Source organism: Mobula hypostoma, chromosome 29 (assembly GCF_963921235.1).
Source record: "Mobula hypostoma chromosome 29, sMobHyp1.1, whole genome shotgun sequence".
Classification (NCBI taxonomy): Eukaryota; Metazoa; Chordata; class Chondrichthyes; order Myliobatiformes; family Myliobatidae; genus Mobula; species Mobula hypostoma.
The window spans coordinates 30233223-30257890 of record NC_086125.1 but is presented as its reverse complement, the minus strand read 5'-3'; the positions used below and the strand labels follow the sequence as shown (position 1 = coordinate 30257890).

Below are 24668 nucleotides of genomic sequence, written 5' to 3'. Positions count from 1 at the left end.
ATATCACAAAACACAGGACACACCAAGACTGAAAAAAAACTAACAAAACCACATAATTATAACATATAGTTACAACAGTGCAACAATACCATAATTTGATGAAGAAGTCCATGAGCACAGTAAAAAGTTCAAAGTCTCTCAAACGTCCCACATCTCACACAGACAGGAGAAGGAAGAAAAACTCTCCCTGCCATGCCCGACCACAGTCCGACTCTGAGTCATCCGAAAACTTCGAGCCTCCAATCAGCTCTCCGACACTGAGTACTGAGCGCCATCTCTGTCCAAACGATTCGACCTCAATCTTGGTCGCCAACAGCGGGCAAAGCCAAGGATTTTGAGGCCTTCCCTCTGGAAGATGCCCGACCGCACAGTAACAACAGCCGTGAACTGGCATTTCAGAAATTTCTCAAGATGTTCACGTCTGTCTCCATCAAATCAGAATTGTCCATGGGCCCTAGTTTACCCCTAAACTTTTGCCCTTTAACTCTCAACTCGTGTCCTCTCGTTTGAATCTCCCCCATTCTCAATGGAAAAAGCCTATCCACGTCAACTCTATCAATACCCCTCATAATTTTAAACACCTCTATCAAGTCCCCCCTCAACCTTCTACACTCCAAAGAATAAAGACATAACTTGTTCAACTTTTCTCTGTAACTCAGGAGATGAAACCCAGGTAACATTTCAGTAAACCTCCTCTGTACTCTCTCAATTTTATTGACATTCTTCCTATAATTCGGTGACCAGAACTGTACACAATACTCCAAATTTGCCCTTACCAATGCCTTATACAATTTCAACATTACATCCCAACTCCTATACTCAATGCTTTGATTTATAAAGGCCAGCATACCAAAATCTTTCTTCACCACTATATCCACATGAGATTCCACCTTCAGGGAACTATGTACCATTATTCCTAGATTCCTCTGTTCTACAGCATTCCTCAATGCCCTACCATTTACCATGTATGTCCTATTTTGATTAGTCCTACCAAAATGTAGCACCTCATATTTTTCAGCATTAAGCTCCATCTGCCATCTTTCAGCCCACTCTTCTAACTGGCCTAAATCTCTCTGCAAGCTTTGAAAACCAACTTCATTATCCACAACTCCGCTTATCTTAGTATCATCTGCATACTTACTAATCCAATTTACCACCCCCTCATCCAGATCATTAATATATATTATAAACAACATTGGACCCAGTACAGATCCCTGAGGCACACCGCTACACACCCTCCTCCAAACTGACACACAGTTATCCACCACTACTCTCTGGCATCTCCCATTTAGCCACTACTGAATCCATTTTACTACTTCGATATTAATGCCTAACGATTGAACCTTCCTAATTAACCTTCCATGTGGAACCTTGTCAAAGACCTTACTGAAGTCCATATAGACAACATCCACCGCTTTACCCTCATCAACTTTCTTAGTAACCTCATCAAAAAATTCAATAAGATTTGTCAAACATGACCTTCCATGCACAAATCCATGTTGACTGTTCCTAATCAGACCCTGTCTATCCAGATAATTATATATACCATCTCTAAGAATATTTTCCATCAATTTACCCACCACTGACGTCAAACTCACGGGCCGATAATTGCTAGGTTTACTCTTAGAACCCTTTTTAAACAATAGAACCACATGAGCATTATGCCAATCCTCCAGCACCATCTCCGTTTCTAATGACATTTGAAATATTTCTGTCAGTGCCCCTACTATTTCCACACTAACTTCACTAACTTCCCTCAAAGTCCTAGGGAATATCTTGTCTGGACCCGGAGACTTATCCACTTTTATATTCCTTAAAAGTGCCAGTACTTCCTCTTCTTTAATCATCATACTTTCCATAACTACCCGACTTGTTTCCCTTACCTTACACAATTCAATATCCTTCTCCTTAGTGAATACCAAAGAAAAGAAATTATTCAAAATCCCCCCCATCTCTTTTGGCTCCACACATAGCCGTCCAATCTGATTCTCTAAGGGACCAATTTTATCCCTCACTATCCTTTTGCTATTAATATAACTGTAGATCCTTTCGCATCTCCTCAAAGTTAGCCTTTCTCCAATCAAAAATCTCAATCCTAGGTCCAGTCCTATCCTTCTCCATAATTACACTGAAACTAATGATATTGTGATCACTGGACCCGAAGTGCTCCCCAACACATACCTCCATCACCTGCCCTATCTCATTCCCTAACAGGAGATCCAACACGACCCCTTCTCTAGTTGGTATCTCTATGTATTGCTCCAAAAAACTATCTTGCACACATTTGACAAACTCCAAACCATCCAGCCCTTTTACAGAATGGGATTCCCAGTCTATGTGTGGAAAATTAAAATCTCCCACAATCACAACCTTGTGCTTACTACAAATATCTGCTATCTCCTTACAAATTTGCTCCTCCAGTTCTTGGTCCCCATTAGGTGGTCTATAATACACCCCTATAAGCGACACGACACCTTTCCTATTCCTCAATTCCACCCAAATAGCCTCCCTAGACGAGTCCACTAATCTATCCTGCCAGAGCATCGCTGTAATATTTTCTCTGACAAGCAATGCAACACCTCCCCCTCTTGCCCCTCTGATTCTATCACACCTGAAGCAATGAAATCCAGGAATATTTAGTTGCCAATCACACCAAAATGATACCAAAAGATTTTCAGTTATATAAAGAGTGAAAGGCGGGTGAGAGTTGATATTGGACCACTGGAAAATCATACTGGTGAGGAAGTAACAGAAACATAGATTTGTGATTTTTCTTTTCAAATCTTTTTATTGTTATATTATACAGAAAAAATAACATGAGTACATTGAAGTAACAACACATAATGTCTCAAAAAAGACATTATCTTAAAGATTGAAAAAAAAATTTTGTGATAACAATAAAAACCTACTAAGCAGAAAAGTGAGAAAAAAAAAAGAACCCGTTAGGTGTACAACCCCGGAGTCAGGCGTCATACAAAAAGCTTCTAAAAAATAATCATCAAACTGCCAGCAAGAAAAGAAAATATACTAAAAAATTTACAATTAGATCATGGAAAAATTATATCAATTAGCTCAAATGATAATAACGAGCAAATGAGCTCCATCTTTTCTCAAAATCAAATAAAGGTTCAAAGGTTCGACTTCTAATTTTCTCTAAACCAAGACATAGCATCACTTGAGAGAACCATTGTGACAAAGTGGGAACTGATGGGAACTGTGACAAAGTGGGAGCTTCCACTTCAACAAAATGGCCCTCCTAGCTATCAATGTAACAAATCCAATAACATGTTGGTCAGACACAGAAATACCATGAATATTTTGAGGAATTATTCCAAAAAGCACAGTTAATTTATTAGGTTGTAGATAAATAATTTTAAGTGCTTTAGAAATTGTTGAAAAAACCGACTTCCAGAACTGTTCCAATATAGAACAAGACCAAAACATATGTGTCAGTGTAGCTATCTCAGTTTTACATCTATCACAATGACTATCAACATTAGAAAAGATTTTAGAAAGTCTCTCCTTTGTCAAATGATAACGATGTACAATTTTAAATTGAATCAATGAATGGCTAGCACAAATTGAAGAAGAGTTAACCAACTTCAAAATCCGCATCCAATCCTCCATCATAAAAGTCAAATTAAGTTCCTTTTCCCAATCCTGTTTAATCTTCAATAAAGGACGCTTATCCCATTGTAATAATAAATTATAAATTCTTCCAATAGAACCCTTAATCAAAGGATTCATGCTCATAATAGTATCTAACAGGTCAGCCTCCAATATGCAAGGAAAATTACTTAAATATTTTTGTAAGAAATGTCTAACTTGAAGGTGTTGCAGAAAGTGTGAGTATGAAAAGATTTGTGATTTTTATAAATGACCTGGATCAGGAAGTGCAGGGATGGGTTAGGAAGTTTGCTGATGACACAAAGGGTGGGGGTGTTGTGGATAGTGTGGAGGGCTGTCAGAGGTTACAATGGGACATCGATAGAATGCAAAACTGGGCTGAGAAGTGGCAGATGGAATTCCACCATATAAGTGTGAGGTGGTTCATTTTGGTAGGTCAAATATGATGTCAGAATATAGCATTAATGGCATGACTCTAGGCAGTGTGGAGGATCAGAGGGATCTTGGGGTCCGAGTCCATAGGACACTCAAAGCCGCTGTGCAGGTTGACTCTGTGGTTAAGAAGGCATATGGTGCATTGGACTTCATCAATCGTGGAATTGAGTTTAGGAGCCGAGAGGTAATATTGTAGGACCGTGGTCAGACCCCATTTGGAGTACTGTGCTCAATTCTGGTCACCTCACTACAGGAAGGATGTGGAAGAATAGAAAGGGTGCAGAGAAGATTTATAAGGATGTTGCCTGGATTGGGGAGCATGCCTTATGAGAATAGGTTGAGTGAACTTGGCCTTTTCTCCTTGGAGTGACGGAGTATGAGAGGTGACCTGATAGACATATACAAGATCATGAGAGGCATTGATTGTGTGGATAGTCAGAGGCTTTTTCCCAGGGCTGAAATGGGTAGCACGAGAGGTCATTGTTTTAAGGTCCTTGGAAGTAGGTACAGAGGAGATGTCAGGGTAAGTTTTTTATGCAGAGAGTGGTGAGTGTGTGGAATGGGCTGCCGGCGGCGGTGGTGGAGGCGGAAACGATAGGGTCTTTTAAGAGATTCCTGGATGGATACAGGGAGCTCAGAAAAATAGAGGACTATAGGTAAGCCTAGGTAGTGTCATGGTCCCTTCTGGCAATCCCCCACCATGCCATTTACCTCAGGAATTGGGCCTCAATCACCTCATTTAAATTCCAATCATTCCCAGGTTCCACTAACTACACACACCTGCTTCCCATCAGAACCTGCAGGATAAAGACCCTGTGACCACAACAAGGAGCTGCCAGTTTGTTGGTTGACTCTTGTATGAGTAGCCTTGTTCCATGGTTCTTAGGACTATCAGTTCTAATTCTAGCATCGTTCCTGAATTCTCTACTAAAATCAAGACTTTGGCTAAACACTCTCTCCGGACACCAGTTCCACACTCCCTACGACCATAACGCTTCTCAAGCCTCTGTGCCTGTGTTCAGCACTTGGTTTCATACCATTGCCACGTCCTTGCAACAGGTTGTTCTAAGGTAAGGACATGTTCAGCACAGCTGTGGGCCCAAAGGCCTGTATTGTGCTGTATGTTTTCTATGTTTCTGAGCTGTAATAAATTTATTACAAAGGCTGTAATAAATCTAGTCAAGAAGAAAAGAAAAGCTTACAATAGGTTCAGAGAGCTAGGTAACATTAGAAATCTAGAAGATTAAGTCTAATAGGAAGGAGCTAAAGAAGGAAGTTAGGAGAGCCAGAAGGGGCCATGATAAGGCCTTGGCAGGCAGGATTAAGGAAAACCCCAAGGCATTCTACATGTTTGTGAAGAGCAAGAGGATACGACGTGAAAGAATAGGACCTATCAAGTGTGACAGTGGGAATATGTGTATGGAACCAGAGGAAATAGCAGAGGTACTTAATGAATACTTCAGTATTCACTGTGGAAAAGGGTCTTGGTGATTGTAGTGATGACTTGCAGCAGACTGAAAAGCTTGAGCATGTAGATATTAAGAACAAGGATGTGCTGGAGCTTTGGAAAGCATCAAGTTGGATAAGTCACTGGGACTGGATGAGATGTACCCCAGGCTACTGTGGGAGGCAAGGGAGGAGATTGCTGAGTAGGTTGACTCTGTGGTTAAAAAGGCATACGATGTGTTGGCCTTCGTTAATTGTGGAATTGAATTTAGGAGCCAAGAGGTAATGTTGCAGATATATAGGACCCTGGTCAAACCCCACTTGGAGTACTGTGCTCAGTTCTGGTCACCTCACTACAGGAAGGATGTGGAAGCCATAAAAAGAATCCGGAGGAGATTTACAAGGATGTTGCCTGGATTGGGGAGCATGCTTTATGAGAATAGGTTGAGTGAACTTGGCCTTTTCTCCTTGGAGCAGCGGAGGATGAGAGGTGACCTGATATAGGTGTATAAGATGATGAGAGGCATTGATCGTGTGGATAGTCAGAGGCTTTTTCCCAGGGCTGAAATGGTTGCCACAAGAAGACACAAGTTTAAGGTGCTGGGGAGTAGGTACAGAGGAGATGTCAGGTGTAAGTTTTTTACTCAGAGTAGTGAGTGCGTGGAATGGGCTGCCGGCAATGGTGGTGGAGGCAGATATGATAGGGTCTTTTAAGAGACTTTTGGATAGGTAAATGGAGCTTAGAAAAATAGAGGGCTATAGGTAAGCCTAGTAATTTCTGAGGTAGAGACATTTTTGGCACAACTTTGTGGGCTGAAGGGCCTGTATTGTGCTGTAGGTGTTCTATGTTTCTATGGAATGTACCTATGCAGAACCCCGAGCAAATATCGCTTGAACGTTTGTCACATTTCTTCCATATGTTTCTTTGAGAACATCTGTTTCCAATTTACGCTTCCAAGTCTCTGCCTGCTAGCCTCATATTTCCCCTTACTCCAATTAAACGTTTCCCTAACTTGTTTCCTATCCCTCTCCAATCCTATGGTAAAGAAGATAGAAATGTGATCAATATCTCCAAAATGCTCTCCCACTGAGAGACCTGACACTAGTTCATTTCCCAATACCAGATCAAATACAGCCTCTCCTCTTGTAGGCTTATCTACATATTGTGTCAAGAAACCTTCCTGAACACACCAACAAACTCCACTCCATCAAAACCCCTCACTCCAGGGAGATGCCAATCAATATTTGGGAAATTAAAATCTCCCACCACAACAACCCTGTAATTATTACACCTTTGCAGAATCTGTTAGATAGAGCTCTTAAAGATAGCGGAGTGAAGGGATATGGGGAGAAGGCAGGAAAAGGGTACTGATTATGGATGATCAGCCATGATCACAGTGAATGGTGGTGCTGGCTTGAAGGGCTGAATGGCCTACTCCTGCACCTATTGTCTATTGTCTGTCTCCCTATCTGCTCCTTGATGACCCTGTTACTATTAGGTGGTCTATAAAAAAAACCAGTAGAGTTATTGACCCCGTCCTATTACTAACTTCCACCCACAGAGACTCCGTAGACAACCCATGACTTCCTCCTTTTCTGCAGCCATGACATTATCCCTGATCAACTGTGCCATTCCCCCACCTTTTTGCCTCCCTCTCTGTCCTTTCTGAAACATCTAAAGCCTGGCATCTGAAGTAACCATTCTTGCCCCCGCACCATCCAAGTCTCTGCAATGGCCACAACATCATAGCTCCAAGTACTGATCCGCGCTCTAGGCTTGTTCATAATACTCCTCACATTAAAATAGATGCCTCAAACCATCAGTCTGAGTATGTCCCTTCTCTATCACCTGCCTATCCTCCCTTTCGCACTGTCTCCAAGCTTCCTCTATTTGTGAGCTAACCTCCTTTTCCTTCTTCACTTCAGTTCAGTTCCCAACCCCCAGCAATTTTAGTTTAAACTCTCCCCAATAGCCTTAGCAAACCTCCCCACCGAGATATTGGTCCCCCTTGGATTCAAGTGCAACTGTCCTTTTAGTACAGGTCACTCCTGCCCCAAAAGAGGTCCCAATGATCCAGAAATCTGAATCCCTGCCCCGCTCCAATCCCTCAGCCACGCATTTATCCTCCACCTCACTCTATTCCTATATTCACTGTCACGTGGCACAGGCAGTAATCCCGAGATTACTACCTTTGAGGTCCTGCTTCTCAATTTACTTCCTAACTCCCTGTAGTCTGCTTTCAGGACCTCTTCCCTTTTCCTGCCTGTATTGTTGGTACCAATATGTACCACGACCTCTGGCTGTTCTCCTTCCCACTTCCAAGATATTGTGGATTGTGATCAGAAACATCCTGGACCCTGGCACCTGGGAGGCAAACTACCATCCGTGTTTCTTTCCTGTGTCCACAGAATCACCTGTCAGACCCCCTAACTATAGAATCCCCTGTTATTGCTGCCATCCTCTTCCTTTCCCTACCCTTCTGAGCCACAGGGCCAGACTCTGTGCCAGAGGCGCGACCACTGTTGCTTCCACCAGGTAGGCCATCTCCCCCAACAGTACTCAAACAGGAGTACTTACTGTTAAGGGGGACAGCCACCGGGGTACTTTCCAGCATCTGCCTCTTGCCCTTCCCTCTCCTGACTACTACTCACTTATCTGTCTCATGAGGTCCCAGTGTGACTACCTGCCTATAGCTCCTATCTATCACCTCCTCACTCTCCCTGACCAGACGAAGGTCATCGAGCTGCATCTCTAGTTCCCTAACGCGTCAGGGTCAGATGTCAGATCTGTCAGTGGGAGAGCATTTTGGAGATAGAAATCATAATTGAATTTCCAGCATCTGCAGAATTCCTGTTGTTTTCCTTTACCATATGTAGCCCCCTGTAAGCCTCAGGCTCGCTCAGCTCACTTTCATCTAGGGGGAGCAGCCTTTGGCCTCGCCAAACTGGGTAATCAAGATTGTGTGGATGCCGTGTGGTGTATCCCACACCGCCAATTAACAGACAGCACACAATGTATGATTTGCAGTTTACACTTTATAGATCTTACAGGAACTATATAATTAATAGAGATACAATATAAAAGGAAAGTAAAAGGTGCCAAACTTATCAAAGTTCAACCACTTTGTGCACAACCGTTGGAGCTCAGGTAACAGAGTCTTCTTTCCCACATTTGATCTCTTCTGCCCTCCTCGACCTGTCGCCTGAGACCAACCACGGTAGTCGACCAAAGCGTGACCAGCATGTCCTTCCTCTTCGGTTCTCCTCCCGAAAAACCCTGGGCCTTGGACTCCCGCTCGGGGTCTGTTCCATCGCCCAGCTTACAGCATCGCGTTTCCCCTCTCTATCCTCATCACGCCTTCTGCCCAAAGCCCGCGAAAACAATAACTTACAGACACACAAGAAAAAATAACATCTATCCCAATTGGTTAGCAAATGAATACAACTCTCGTTATCAGTAATTATAAGCCAAAAAAGCTGCTAGAGAGAGAACCACTGTCTCAGCAGTTAACATCACAGAGAAGCCATTTTATTTTTAACATAACAAAGAAGCCATTTTATTAGCCTTAGCAATAACATAAAAGAAGAAACCCCTTACACATCGCATTGGAGAGGGATAGGAACAGACAAGTTAGGAAAGTGTTTAATTAAAGTAAGGCGAAATATGTGGCAGGAACTTGGAAGCATAACTTGGGAACAGATGTTCTCAGGGAAATGTATGGAAGAATGCGGCAAATGTTCTGGGGATACTTGCATGGAGTTCTGCGTAGGTACGTTCCAATGAGACAGGGAAAGGATGGTAGGATACAGGAAACATGGTGTACAAACGCTGTTGTAAATCAAGTCAAGAAGGAAAGAAGAGCTTACAAAAGGTTCAAAAATCTAGGAAATGATAGAGATCTGGAAGATTATAAGGCTAGCAGGAAGGAGTTTAAGAAAGAAATTAGGAGAGCCAGAAGGGGCCATGAGAAGCCCTTGGCAGATATTTCTACAAGTATGTGAAGAGCAAGAGATAAGACATGAGAGAATAAGACCAATCAAGTGTGACAGTGGAAAAGTGTGTATGGAACTGGAGGAGATAGAGGTACTGAATGAGTACTTTGCTTCAGTATTCACTATGGAAAAGGATCTTGGCAATTGTAGGGATGACTTGCAGTGGACTGAAAAGCTTGAGCATATAGACGTTAAGAAAGAGGATGCGCTGGAGCTTTTGGAAAGCATCAAGTTGGATAAGTCGCCGGGACCAGATGGGATGTACCCCAGGCTATTGTGGGAAGCGAGGGAGGAGATTGCTGAGCCTCTGGCGATGATCTTTGTGTAGCCCCCCCGGCCAACCTCAGGGTCGCTCGGCTCGCTGTCGTCTAGGGAAACAGCCCTCGGCCCCGCCAAACTGGGTAATTAGTTTGTGTGGATGCTGTGTGATGTACCCCACCCTGCCCAAATAACAGACAATACACCAGATACGATTAAATGATTTACAGTTTATAGATATTGCTGGAACTATTTAATTAAGAGAGTAAAATAGAAAAGGAAAATAAAAGAGGCCACTCTTATCAAAGTTCAATCTCTTCGTGCACAAACAGTTGGAGCTCAGGACCCTTCTTCTTCACCCTTCTTGGACCACCTCGACCGGCCGCCTGGGACCAACAACAGTGGTTGACTAGATGCTCCACACAAGTCCATCTCCGTCTCCTCGCCGAACGCCCTCCTCGGGGTCCGACCCCGTTAGCGGACATCACAGCACCTGGTCCATCCTCTATCTCTCTCTCCCGACTTCTGCCCCAAAACCCCGCGCATACAGTATCTTCAAATACATCAAAAACATAACAACTATCCCAATTGGTTTGTAACATATTCTTATCACACTCTAAACCAAAACAAGCTGTTAACGCAAAAACTTTCTCAGCATTTAACATAACAAAAGAAGCATTCCCAAGTATAACATAACAAAGAAGCCATTCTAATTGGTCTATGCAGCAACATAAAAGACGAAACCCCCTTACATTTGCATCATCAGTGAGGACGGGAGAGGTTCCGGAGGATTGGAGGGTTGCAGGTGTTATTCCCTTATTCAAGAAAGGGAGTAGAGATAGCCCAGGAAATTATACACCAGTGAGTCTTAATTCAGTGGTTGGTAAATTGATGGAGAAGATCCTGAGAGGCAGGATTTATGAACATTTGGAGAGGCATAATATGATTAGGAATAGTCAGCATGGCTTTGTCAAAGGCAGGTCGTACCTTATGAGCCTGATTGAATTTTTTGAGGATGTGACTAAACACATTGATGAAGGTAGAGCCATAGATGTAGTGTATATGGATTTTAGCAAGGCATTTGATAAGGTACCCCATGCAAGGCTTATTGAGAGAGTAAGGAGGCATGGGATCCAAAGGGACATTGCTCTATGGATCCAGAACTGGCTTGCCCACAGAAGGCAAAGAGTGTTTGTAGATGGGTCATATTCTGCATGAAGGTTGGTGACCAGTGGTGTGCCTCAGGGATCTGTTCTGGAACCCCTACTCTTCATGATTTTTATAAATGTCCTGGATAAGGAAGTGGAGGGATGGGTTAGTAAATTTGCTGATGACACAAAGTTTGAGGGTGTTGTGGATAGTGTAGAGGGCTGTCAGAGGTTACAGCAGGACATTGATAGGATACAAAACTGGCTGAGAAGTGGCAGATGGAGTTCTACCCAGATAAGTGTGAGGTGTTCATTTTGGTAGGTCAAGTATGATGGCAGAATATAGTATCAATGGTAAGACTCTTGGCAGTGTGGAGGATCAGAGGGATCTTGGGGTCCGAGTCCATAGGACACTCAAAGCTGCTACGCAGGTTGACTCTGTGGTTAAGAAGGCATACGGTTCATCAATCGTGGGATTGAGTTTAAGAGCCGAGAGGTAATGTTGCATCTATATAGGACCCTGGTCAGACCCCACTTGCAGTACTGTGCTCAATTCTGTCGCCTCACTACAGGAAGGATGTGGAAACCATAGAAAGGGTGCAAAGATGACTTACAAGGATGTTGCCTGGATTGGGGAGCATGCCTTATGAGAATAGGTAGAGTGAACTCGGCCTTTTCTCCTTGGAGCAACCGAGGATGAGAGGTGACCTTATAGAGGTGTACAAGATAATGAGAGGCATTGATCTTGTGGATAGTCAGAGGCTTTTTCCTAGGGCTGAAATTGCTAGCATGAGAGGGTATAGTTTTAAGGTGCTTGGAAGTAGGTACAGATGAGATGTCAGGGGTAATTTTTTATGCAGAGAGTGGTGAGTGCATGGAATGGGCTGCCGGCAACGGTGGTGGAGGCGGATATGATAGGGTCTTTTAAGAGACTCCTGGATAGGTATATGGAGCTTAGAAAAATAGAGGGCTATGGGTAAGCCTAGGTAATTCTAAGGTAAGGACATGTTCGGCACAGCTTTGTATTGTGGTTTTCTATGTTTCCGTGTTTCTACCTGACCGGGTTCATTTCCCAATACCAGATCAAGTACAGCCTCTCCTCTTGTAGGCTTATCTACATATTGTGGATGTATATATAATGGGGGACACAGAAATGGCAGATGAACTTATTGAGTACTTTGCATCTGTCTTCACTGTGGAAAATACTAGCAGTGTGCCAGAGGTTCGTGAGTGAGTACCATTGCTACTACAAAGGAAAATGTGTTCGGCAAACTGAAAGATCTTAAGGTGGATAAGTCAGCTGGGACAGATGGATTACATCCCGGAGTCCTGGGAGAGGTTGCTGAAGAGATACACTGGTCATGATCTTTCAAGAATCACCTGATTCTGGCAAGGTCCTGGAGGACTGGAAGATTGCAAATGTCACTCCACTCTTTAAGAAGGGAGGAAGGCAAAAGAAAGGAAGTTATAGGGCAGTTGGCCTAACTTCAATGGTTAGGAAAATGTTGGAGCCTATTATTAAGGATGAGGTTTCAGGGTACTTGGAGACCAGTTGCAAAATAAGTCAACGTCAGTATAGTTTCATTAAAGGGAAATCTTGCCTGACGAATCTGCTAGAGCATTTGATAAAGTGCCACACATGAGGCTGCTTAAGAAGATAAAATCCTGTGGTATTAAAGGAAAAATAGTGGCATTGACAGAGGAATGGCTGACAGGCAGGAGGCCGTAAACAGGAATAAAAGGGGCCTTTCCTGGTTGGCTGCCAGAGAATAGTAGTCAGTGTTGGGACTGCTACCTTTGCACATTGTTTGTCAATGATTTAGCTAATGGAATTGATAGCTTTTGGAAAAGCTTGCAGGTGATGCAAAGATAGGTAGAGGGGTAGGTAGTGATGAGGAAACAATGTGATTGCAGCAGGACTTAGACAAATTGGAAGAATGGGTAAAAAAAAAAGTGGCAGATGGATTATAGTGTTGGGAAATGTATGGTAATGCATTTTGGCAAAAAGAAAAATGTGGACGATTATCTAAATGGGGAAGGGGTTCAAACATCCGAGATGCAACAGGACTTAGGAGTCCTCGTGCAAGACTCCTAGAAGGTTGAGTCTGTGGTAAAGAAGACAAATGCAATGTTGGCATTTATTTCAAGGGGAATAGAATATAAAAGCAGGTTGATAATGTTGAGGCTTTATATGACACTAGTCAGGCCAACAGCTTTGGGCCCCATAGCTCAGAAATGATGTGTTGTCATTGGAGAGAGTCCAGAGGACGTTCACAAGGACGATTCCAGAGATGAAGGGGTTAACATATGAAGACCGTGTGGAAGCTTTGGGCCTGTACTCACTGGAATTTAGAAGAATGTGGGGTGTTCTCATTGAAACCTACCGAATGTTGAAAGAACTAGATAGGCTGGATATGGAAAGGATGTTTCCTATGGTGGGGTATCCAGAACAAGAGGGCACAGCTGCAAAATTGAGAGGGAACCTTTTAGATCAGAGGTAAGGAGGAAGCTCTTTTACCCAGGGAGTAATGAATGTGTGGAATGCTCTGCCACAGTCTGCAGTGGAGACCAAGTCCATGGGTATATTGAAGGCAGAAGTCGATCAGTCAGGGCATCAAAGAATATGGCGAGAAGTCAGGTGTATGGGGTTGAGTGGGCTCTGCGATCAGCCATGGTGGAATGGTGGAGCAGACTTGATGGGAGAATAGCTTAATTCTTCTCCTGTATCTTATGGTCTTATGAAACACTATTGCCATGTCTCCCTCCACAGCACAAATTCTGACAGGCTCTGACCTGAAACACTCTGTATGTATTTGTCCGCAACACATGATCTGACAGTCTCTGACCTCAAACAGTGTGTGTGTGTCTGTGTGTGTGTCTGTGTGTGTGTCTGTGTGTGTGAGTGTCTGTGTGTGTGAGTGTGTGTGTGTGAGTGTCTGTGTGTGCCTGTGTGCATGTGTGTGTGTGTGTGTCTGTGTGTGTGTGTGTCTGTCTGTGTGCGTGTGTGAGTGTGAGTGTGTATCTGTGTGTGTGAGTGTGTGTGTGTGTCTGTGTGTGTGTGTCTGTATGTGAGTGAGTGTCTGTGTGTTTGTGAGTGTGTGTGTGAGAGTGTGTCTCTATGTGTGTGTGCGTGTGTGTGAGTGAGTGTGTCTGTGTGTGTGAGTGTATGTGTGTGAGTGTGTGTGAGTCAGTGTGTGTGTGAGTGTGTGTGTGTGTGAGTGTGTGTGTCTGTGTGTGTGAGAGTGTCTGTGTGTGTGAATATGCCTGTGCGTGTGAGTGTGTGTGTGAGTGAGTGTGTGAGTGAGTGTGTGTGTGAGTGAGTGTGTGTGTGTGTGAGTGTGTGTGTGAGTGTGTGTGAGTGTGTGTGTGAGTGTGTGTGTGAGTGGTGTGTGAGTGGTGTGTGAGTGGTGTGTGAGTGGTGTGTGAGTGGTGTGTGAGTGGTGTGTGAGTGTGTGTGTGAGTGTGTGTGTGAGTGTGTGTGTGCCTGTGCGTGCGAGTGTGCCTGTGCGTGCGAGTGTGCCTGTGCGTGCGAGTGTGCCTGTGCGTGCGAGTGTGCCTGTGCGTGCGAGTGTGCGTGCGAGTGTGCGTGTGAGTGTGAGTTTGAGTGTGTGTGTGTGTGTGTGTCTGTGTGTGTATGGGTCTGTGTGTGTGTGTGAGTGTCTGTATGTGAGTGAGTGTCTGTGTGTGTGTGAGAGTGTGTCTCTATGTGTGTGTGTGAGTGTGTGTGAGTGAGTGTGTCTGTGTGTGTGAGAGTGTGAGTGTGTGTGAGTGTGTGTGTGTCTGTATGTGTGGGAGTGTGTGTGTGTGTGTGTGTGTGTGAGTGTGTGTGTGAGTGGTGTGTGAGTGGTGTGTGAGTGGTGTGTGAGTGGTGTGTGAGTGGTGTGTGAGTGGTGTGTGAGTGTGCCTGTGAGTGTGCCTGTGAGTGTGCCTGTGAGTGTGCGTGTGAGTGTGCCTGTGCGTGCGAGTGTGCCTGTGCGTGCGAGTGTGCCTGTGCGTGCGAGTGTGCCTGTGCGTGCGAGTGTGCCTGTGCGTGCGAGTGTGCGTGTGCGTGCGAGTGTGCGTGTGAGTGTGAGTTTGAGTGTGTGTGTGTGTGTGTGTCTGTGTGTGTATGGGTCTGTGTGTGTGTGTGAGTGTCTGTATGTGAGTGAGTGTCTGTGTGTGTGTGAGAGTGTGTCTCTATGTGTGTGTGTGAGTGTGTGTGAGTGAGTGTGTCTGTGTGTGTGTGAGTGTGAGTGGTGTGTGAGTGGTGTGTGAGTGGTGTGTGAGTGGTGTGTGAGTGGTGTGTGAGTGTGCCTGTGCGTGCGAGTGTGCCTGTGCGTGCGAGTGTGCGTGTGAGTGTGAGTTTGAGTGTGTGTGTGTGAGTGTCTGTATGTGAGTGAGTGTCTGTGTGTGTGTGAGAGTGTGTCTCTATGTGTGTGTGTGAGTGAGTGTGTCTGTGTGTGTGAGAGTGTGAGTGTGAGTGGTGTGTGAGTGGTGTGTGAGTGGTGTGTGAGTGGTGTGTGAGTGGTGTGTGAGTGGTGTGTGAGTGTGCCTGTGCGTGCGAGTGTGCCTGTGCGTGCGAGTGTGCGTGTGAGTGTGAGTTTGAGTGTGTGTGTGTGAGTGTCTGTATGTGAGTGAGTGTCTGTGTGTGTGTGAGAGTGTGTCTCTATGTGTGTGTGTGAGTGTGTGTGTGAGAGTGTGTCTCTATGTGTGTGTGTGAGTGTGTGTGTGAGAGTGTGTCTCTATGTGTGTGTGTGAGTGTGTGTGTGAGAGTGTGTCTCTATGTGTGTGTGAGTGTGTGTGTGAGAGTGTGTGTGAGTGAGTGTGTGTGTGTGAGAGTGTCTGTGTGTGTGTGAATATGCCTGTGCGTGTGAGTGTGCCTCTGTGTGTGTGAGTGTGTGTCTGTGTGTGTGAGTGAGTGTGTGTGTGTGAGTGTGTGAGTGCGGGTGTGAGTGTGTGTGAGTGAGTGTGTCTGTGTGTGTGAGTGTGTGTGTGTGAGTGTCTGTATGTGTGTGAGTGTGTGTGGGTGTGTGAGTGTGAGTGTGTGTGTATCTGTGTGTGTGAGTGGTGTGTGAGTGTGTCTGTGTGTGTGAGTGTGCCTGTGCGTGCGAGTGTGCCTGTGTGTGTGAGTGTGAGTGTGTGTATCTGTGTGTGTGAGTGGTGTGTGAGTGTGTGTGTGTGTCTGTGTGTGTGAGTGTGCCTGTGAGTGTGCCTGTGAGTGTGCCTGTGAGTGTGCCTGTGAGTGTGAGTGTGAGTGTGAGTGTGAGTGTGTGAGTGTGAGTGTGAGTGTGTGTGTGTCTGTATGTGTGTGAGTGTGTGTGGGTGTGTGAGTGTGAGTGTGTGTGTATCTGTGTGTGTGAGTGGTGTGTGAGTGTGTGTGAGCGTGTGAGTGTGTGTGTGTGTGTGTGAGTGTATGTGTGTGAGTGTGTGTGTGAGCATGTGAGTGTGTGTGTGTGAGTGTGTGTGTGTGTGTGGGGGGGAAGACTGTTGCTGTTTCTCTCTACAGCACACATTCTGATATAATCTCAGACCTGTGTGATTTTCCTGAGTGAGTGTCCCCAGCAGTTTACTTTTAATTTTCAATTCAAGAATATGCAATCATTTTGAATTTCACCCTAAGAGCACATTTCCTACCAAGATTGTAGATTTACCAATAAAACATTAGGTATTGCCACGGAACAAGAAAGGAGTCAGATAACCAACATGGCTGCTATCCATGCTCCTTCTCCAGCGACACGGGCATAGCTCTGGGAGAGTAGCAACGTTGTAACTCTGGTAGTTGCCTCAAAGAGAGCCCTCAACTGCCCATTGTCACAGCTTGTTGCGATCAACCATTCTTGCTAGCTCCCTCCCCCCACCTCCACTGCCAAGTCCCTCTATCTATTACACACATCACTGTACTGCATTGTGAATACTTTAAACCACTGTTTGTAATGCTGTAAATACATACTGGGACTTAGGATCTGTGCACATTTTATTCTATATTCATTCTTTTATCTAATTCCTTAATCTTTATAATTGTTAAATGTTATTTTTTGTTGCATGTCGTGCCCTGAGCAACACAACACAGTGAACGCCTAATACATGTAATCGTATATGGCACATAAAGTTGATCCTTGATGTTCCCCTGTCTCGTTGAAGTTAATGGCTGAGCCCCAAGTTCCAGACGTCCCATGATAAACTTCTTCACCTCTGTCCTTAGCTACCAAAGGAGAGATCCAATGTGGGAAGCTGGTTACTTTAAGTGAATAACAACTATCACTCATCAAGAAGAGCAAGGCTGATTAATTGTTGTACGTTAATTTGTGACCCCACTTGGAGTACTGTGCTCAGTTCTGCTCACCTCACTACAGGAAGGATGTGGAAACCATAGAAAGGGTGCAGAGGAGATTTACAAGAATGTTGCCTGGATTGGGGAGCATGCCTTATGAGAATAGGTTGAGTGAACTCGGCCTTTTCTCCTTGAAGCGACGGAGGATGAGAGGTGACCTGATAGAGGTGTATAACATGATGAGAGGCATTGATCGTGTGGATAGTGAGAGGTTTTTTGGACAGGTACATGGAGCTCAGAAAGAGAGAGGGCTCTGGGTAACACTAGATAATTTCTAAGGTCGGACATGTTCTGCACAGCATTGTGGGCCGAAGGGCCTGTATTGTGCTGTAGGTTTACTATGTTTCTATGTTAATGTTATTCCTAACTCATGTATGATTCATAGCTCTCAGTGTTTAATATTTTACCCTGCTTCTCCATGCCAGGGGTCTGTCTGTGCAGCATCTGGGATCAGGAAAGCTCTGCCCATCCACCTGTTGGTGCTGGTAAGTCCCAGCTCTCTGTGAAGTGAATGTAGAAACCGCGAGTGCCCAGTGACTGGGATAAGTGGCAAATTTGTACAGGTATTACAACAAACCGCAAGGACCAGACCCTCTGCCTCATCTTGGTGTACTATCTCCTGGTACACCCTGATTATGTGCTAATGAGACCTCTCCCTGTTATAGACCAGAACCTGTGCCTCACTGAGAGCTGTGGGCCCAATACAGAATGTCACAATGTCCCGGGAAGCTTCTACTGTACATGTAAGGCTGGATTTTACTCTGATTCTGGAGACAGAAGGTTTGCAGATTCCACGGAGTCCACCTGTAAAGGTAATGTTCTATCCTGTACTCCATCTCCTCACCTCTGGGCATCGCTATCACCCAGACCGGGTTCGCCACCAACGGACCAATGGGGGGAGGGAGGATCCCTGTATGACATGGCCTCAGTTGGTTTCTGATGTTGTACATCTATTCAATACTTGAGTGGGCTCACTGAGTGGGGCTGGAGAGATGGATCAGTGTTAACCATTCCTTCCTTAGGTCTCTCACAGCATAGTGCAGATCACCGACCCCAGTTGCTCTCATCGAAGTAAAATTGCTCCACTTCAATGACAAGTGGCCAGTCCTGCTATAAGGGTTCCATCTGTGACAGAGACTGGCTCTTCTCTCTCCTGATCTACAGAGGTTTGCAAAATCCTCCTTTTGGTTTACATCACACCAAGAGCTATCACCCGAAATCTACAGCTTTTACCTCTCCTTCATCTCTTTTCTCCCTCTCTTTCCTGGAATCACCAGGACAGTACTGACCGCAGTCTATTTCCTCTCCTATTCATCCTCTCTGCTACCTGGCAAAGAGTCTTGGCCCAAAACATCGACTGTACTATTTACCATGGATGCTGTCTGGCCTGCTGAGTTCCTCCAGCATTTTGTGTGTGTTGCCTAGTACCTGACCTGTTCACTCAGACTGACTGACCTGCTGAGTGCTTCCAGCATCTGCTTTTCCAGTTGTTCAAGAGGAACTGTAACAGGAGTAAGTGGCCAGTTGTGTCTATGCACTTTTCATGAAGTCACTGAGCCCAGAGACAGGTCTTTCAACCCACCATGTCCACGCTGACCATTGAACCTACCTATACCAGTCCTCAGGTTCCGCAATGGCCGATGCCATTGGCAATCCTTCTGCTGATCACTGGGGAGGGTGTTGCTGTACTGATGCCTCCCTTTCGGGTTACAGATTACAATGAGTGTTACACTGTTAAAACAATCTGCGGCACGGATGCCACCTGCTACAACACGATGGGAGGTTTCTATTGTCTCTGCCATGCTGGCTTTGCTCGAGCTTCTGGTGAGAGGAAGTTTACTGGTTACGGCGCCGGGTGTGAAGGTAAGGACAGGGAGGGTCCCTGGCAGCCCACACTCCCTAAGTTGACCACCTCTTTTCCCCTGTGACCTACGCTCCCCCTCAGTCCCCCCCCCCCACCGATCAACTCCTTTAATCATCTTAAAAACTTCAGTGTGCCCCCTTCCCTTCACCTCTCCAGGGAGAACAACTCCTGTCTATAATGCTGGTCCACAAAGTACGCCCACTTCATATCACTCAGTCTGCCCCACCATTCCCCAGCCCCCATCAGATTTATGAATCCTTGAACGCTATGAACCATGTTTACACAACCGACAACATTCACATTACTCAAAGAGTTTTAGAGCTTTCGATACTTTACCTATGTTTAACCAGCTGTGGTCATGATGCTCTCCAATAACATCCATGCCAAGAATTGTCAGTAATTGCAACTACAAACAAACTTGGTGCTGACTGCAGGCACCAATGACTCTTCTGTGACTGTGGGAGGGTGAACCAGGTATCCAGTGGTGGTCCCAAGGCCAAGACTGACCATGTCTCCTTCTTACTGCAGATATCAATGAGTGTTTGCAGCAACCCTGTGGCCCCCAGGAAGTCTGCCACAACACCAAAGGAAGCTTCTTCTGTTCTCACACAACACAGCATGTGACCAGCAGACTTAAAACCACTCTCAGTAAGAAAAGACAATCACATTGTTCAATTCTAATTGATGAAAATGGAAAAACAATGCACTTGTGTAAGAATGGAGGATTAATGAAGCAGTAATGTAGCAGCCGCAGTCATACAGAATAGGAGGAGACTTGGAGAGAACTAAAGGTCCTCAGAGAAATTACAGCAAGGAATCTCGTAGGTGTCTATCTTCTTGGAAGAAGACACAAAAACCTTCAGGAACAATTGGATGACCAAGGGACCCCTGTAGGTGAGGCAGTAAGAGATGTAAATGAGCCCAAAGACTGGGAAATGCTGAGATGACTGCATCCTTCCCAGGCCTTTGTGCAGGAAGTCTGTGGAGGGCCGTCCAGAATGACTCCAGCAGATAGCAGGGCAAGGAATGAGACCTCAGTATTTACAAACAGGGGGAAAGGACCACATTGGTCATTGGGAGAATGCTGGACTCTACAATTAGGGGATAGGCAGATAATGGGAAAATAATAATGACTAAAAGGGGAGAACATAGATCTACAGAGGAAGCCATGTGAATGTATGGAGTGGAGAGGTGCTCAGGGACCAGGGAAGGAGAGAGGAGGAGATGGAATTGGGGAAGACACTAGCATGGACAGAGTTGATCAATGTTCTCAAAGTCCTAAATGCTGTGGTAATGTAATATTGTTCAATGCTGTCAGGAGAGGGAAAGGGAACAGGCAGATAGTGCAGAGCATCCATGTCGCTGTTCCTTCAATAATAAACATACTGCTTATTGGAAGGGACAGCCTACCAGGGAAAGCTGCAGTGACTGAGTCTCTGGCACTGTGTCCGGCTCTGTGGCTCAGAAGGGAAGTGGGGAGAAGAAGAGTGCAGAAGCAATAGGGGACTCTATAGTTCAAAGTTCAATATGCATTTATTATTAAAGTGTGTATGCTGCATACAAACTTGAGATGTGTCTTCTTGCAGGCAGCCACAAAACAAAAAACACAACAGAACCCATTTTTTAAAATAACACACAACAAAGACCATCAAACACTCAATGTGCGAAAAGAAGAACAAATCATGCAAACAATAAAAAACTAATATCACACAGGACATTAACTGCAGAGTCCCCAAAAAGGAGTCCACAGCCTCAGAGCCAATTCAGTGCAGAGGCAAGTGAAGCCGGTCCAGAAGCCCAATGGCTGCAAGTCATAACCACAAGGACAGTTCAGCGCTGAGGCAGCTGCTGATGGCTGCAGGCCACAGCTGCAGAATCAGTTCAGCACTGAAGCAAGTAGACGTTGCAGAGCAGTGAGCTGAACACTTGTTCATCCTTCATCCTCAGCCTTGATGTATTGATCAAATCACACAAATAGTAAACAAAAACACTCAGAACATGAACTGCAGAGTCCCCAAGAGTGAGACCACAGCTGCGGAGCTCGTTCAGCGATGAGGCGAGTAAAGCCCGTCCAGCAGCCCAATGGCAGCAGGACAACAACTGCTCTGAGCCTGGCGGCCTGGGAGCCAAGATTCCTGCATCTCCCGCCCAACAGTAGTAGTGAGAAGAGAGGGTGACCAGTCAAATGCATGCAGATGGCACTGGACACCTATTTGATTTTAACCTTGCTCAATGCTTTAATCAGCACAGAGTAACGGAGCCGACTATGGATTTGTCTTCTGCCACTAGGCCTTTACACAGTGTCCACACCCAGCGATAGGAATCCCGGCTGTACCTGCACTCTCGAGAATTGAATCTGTCAAATTCCCCAGGAGATCGCAAAAGTGCCAGGTCATTTAGTCAGTTCAAAACATCCTTAAAAGGGAAATTACAGGCTGCAGACTGCAGTGATCACAGAGTGATTGGGCTGAGGATGGGGCTGTTGATATACCAGTAGATAAAATGTGTAGTGGGACTGTGAGGAGGGTCAGAAAGATGATTGGGCAAAATTGCAGTCACTGGGATGAGGCAAAGTGTAACATGGGGGCAAAATCAGAAAGGGTGATGAAAACAGGAGTTAAGGTGTTATACTTGAATGCTTGCACTATAAGATAGACGACCTAGTAGCGCAGTAAGAGATTGGCAGATATGATGTGAGTGCATCACTGAGCCATGACTGAAAGATCATTGTCGAGAACTTAACATCCAAGGATACATATTGTATTGAAAGGATTGACAGGTAGGCTGAGGTGGTGGGGTGGATCTGTTGGTAAAAAAGTAAGTCAAATCCTTAGAAAGAAGTGACACAGAATCAGAAGATGTAGAATCTTTGTGGGTAGAACTAAAAATCTGCAAAGGGTTAAAAGACCCTGATGGGAGTTATATACAGGCCGTTGAACAGTGGCCAGGAGGTAGGTGAAAATTACAATGGGAGATAGAAAAGGCATGTTAAAAGGACAATGTGACAGTAGTCACTGAGGTATTTAAACATGCAGGTAGATTGGAAAAAACAGTTTCATGCTGGATCATAAGAGAGAGAGAATTTGGAGAATGCCTATTAGGTGGCTTTTTTAGACCAGCTTGTGGTTGAGCCCACAAGGGAAAAGGTAATTCTGGATTTGGTGTTATGCAGTGAACGAGAGATTAGGGAGCTTAAGGTAAAGGAACCCTTAGGAACCAGTGATCATAATATGGTTGAGAGAGAGAAGCTAAAGTCAGATGTATTAGTATTACAATGGAGTAAAGGAATTACAGAGGCATTGAAGAGAAGCTAGCCAAAACTGATTTGAAGGAGGCGCAGCAGGGATGGTGGCAGGTCAGCAATGGCTGGAGTTTCTGGAAGCAAATCAGAAGGCACAGGATGCATACATCCCAAAGAAGTGTTTTAAAGGGAGGATGACACATTCGTAGCTGACAAGGGAAATCAAAGACAGTATAAAGGCAAAAGAGAGGACATATAATAGAGCAAAAATTAGTGGGACGTTAGAGGATTGGAAAGCTTTCAAAACCCAACAGAAGGTAACTAAAAAAGTCATAATGAGAGAAAAGATGAAATATGAAGGTAATCTAGCCAATAATGTAGAAGAGGATACCAAAAGTTTTTCTCGGATATATAAAGAGTAAAAGAAAGGCATAGAACAACAGGAATTCTGCAGATGCTGGAAATTCAAGCAACACACATCGAAGTTGCTGGTGAACGCAGCAGGCCAGGCAGCATCTCTAGGAAGAGGTACAGTCGACGTTTCAGGCCGAGACCCTTCATCAGGACTAACTGAAGGAAGAGTTAGTAAGAGATTTGAAAGTGGGAGGGGGAGAGGGAGATCGAAAATGATAGGAGAAGACAGGAGGGGGAGGGATGGAGCCAAGAGCTGGACAGTTGATTGGCAAAGGGGATATGAGAGGATCATGAGACAGCAGGTCCAGGGAGAAAGACGGGGGGGGGGGACCCAGAGGATGGGCAAGGGGTAGAGTCAGAGGGACAGAGGGAGGTAAAGGAGATAGAGAGAAAGAATGTGTGTATAAAAATAAGTAACAGATGGGGTACGAGGGGGAGGTGGGGCCTTAGCGGAAGTTAGAGAAGTCGATGTTCATGCCATCAGGTTGGAGGCTACCCAGACGGAATGTAAGATGTTGTTCCTCCAACCTGAGTTGGAAAGAAAGGCGTAGACTATTTTCTAAATGGGGAGAAAATTCTAAAATTTTCTAAAATAAAAGTGCAAAGGGACTTTAGGAGTCCTTGTGCAGGATTTGAAACAGTGATGAAGGCGGCAAATGCAACGTTAGTAATCATTTCAAGAGAACTCAAATGTAAGAACAAGGACATAATGCTGAGACTTTATAATTTTATTTTATTTAGAGATACAATGCACACTAGACCCAGATAAGGCATTGGTCAGACTGCAACTAGAGTATTATGAGCAGCTTTGGGTGCCTTGTCTCTGAAAATATGTGCTGGCATTGGAGAGGGGCCAGAGGAGATTCACAAGAGTGATTCCAGGAGTGAAAGGGTTAATGAACAAGGAGCATTTGATGGCTTTGGGCCTGTACTCACTGGAGTTTAGAAGAAAATGGGGGAATCTCATTGAAACCTATCGAATATTGAAAGGCCAAGATAGAGTGGATGTGGTGAGGATGTTTCCTATAGTGGGGAATCTAGGACCAGAGGGCACAGCCTGAGATTAGAGGGACATCCCTTTAGAACAGAGATGAAAAGGATTTTTTTTTGCTAGAGGGTGGTGAATATGTAGAATTCATTGCCACACACGGTCGTGGAGGCCAGGTTATTGGGTTATTTAAAGCAGAGGTTGATAGGTTCTTGATAAATAAGGGTGTCAAAGGTTACTGGCAGAAGGCAGCGGAATGGGTTTGAGAGGAATAATAAGTCAGCCATGATGGAATGGCAGAGGAAATTCAATGGGCCAAATGTCCCAACTCTGCTCCTATGTCTTATGGTCTTAGGGGAAATCTTCCACTGAAATATCATAACCGAAATGACTCATTTCTAACTCACAGGCCCATTTCTGAATTGTCTGACTAACCTCCTGAAGAACCAATCCATCATTGACAACTGTTTCGCCAAGGAACAGCAGCAGGTACTTTCATGTTTATTCATGAGCCTAAACTAAAATACTCTGCGGGTGCTGGGATCAAAGCAACACTCACAACACGCTGGAGGAACTCAGCAGGTCGGGCAGCATCCGTGGAAACGATCAGTCGACATTTCGCGCCGGAACCCTTCGTCAGGACTGAAGAGGGAAGGGTCAGGGGCCCTGTAAAGAAGATGGGGGGAGGGTGGGAAGGAGAAGGCTGGTAGGTTCCAGGTGAAAAACCAGTAAGGGGAAAGATAAAGGGGTGAGGGAGGGGAAACAGGGGATAGGCAGGAAAGGTGAAGAAGGAATAGGAGAAAGCACAATGGGTAGTAGAAGGAGGCAGAACCATGAGGGAGGTGATAGGCAGCTTGGGGAGGGGGCAGAGTGAAACTGGGATAGGGGAAGGGAGGGGGAGGGAATTACCAGAAGTTGGAGAATTCAATGTTCATACCACGGGG

General features: G+C 45.0%; 1 protein-coding gene across 1 annotated transcript in view; it reads left to right on the top strand.

Annotated features, from left to right (window-relative positions):
* LOC134339298 (uncharacterized) overlaps positions 1 to 24668 on the top strand; it is a 96636-nt gene that overhangs the window by 3186 nt on the left and 68782 nt on the right. The window contains exons 2-6 of the mRNA XM_063035675.1: positions 17643 to 17702; positions 17883 to 18029; positions 18931 to 19080; positions 19610 to 19729; positions 24134 to 24213. Of these exons, the coding sequence (XP_062891745.1) occupies positions 17643 to 17702; positions 17883 to 18029; positions 18931 to 19080; positions 19610 to 19729; positions 24134 to 24213 (557 nt within the window). The remainder of the gene's footprint in view (positions 1 to 17642; positions 17703 to 17882; positions 18030 to 18930; positions 19081 to 19609; positions 19730 to 24133; positions 24214 to 24668) is intronic.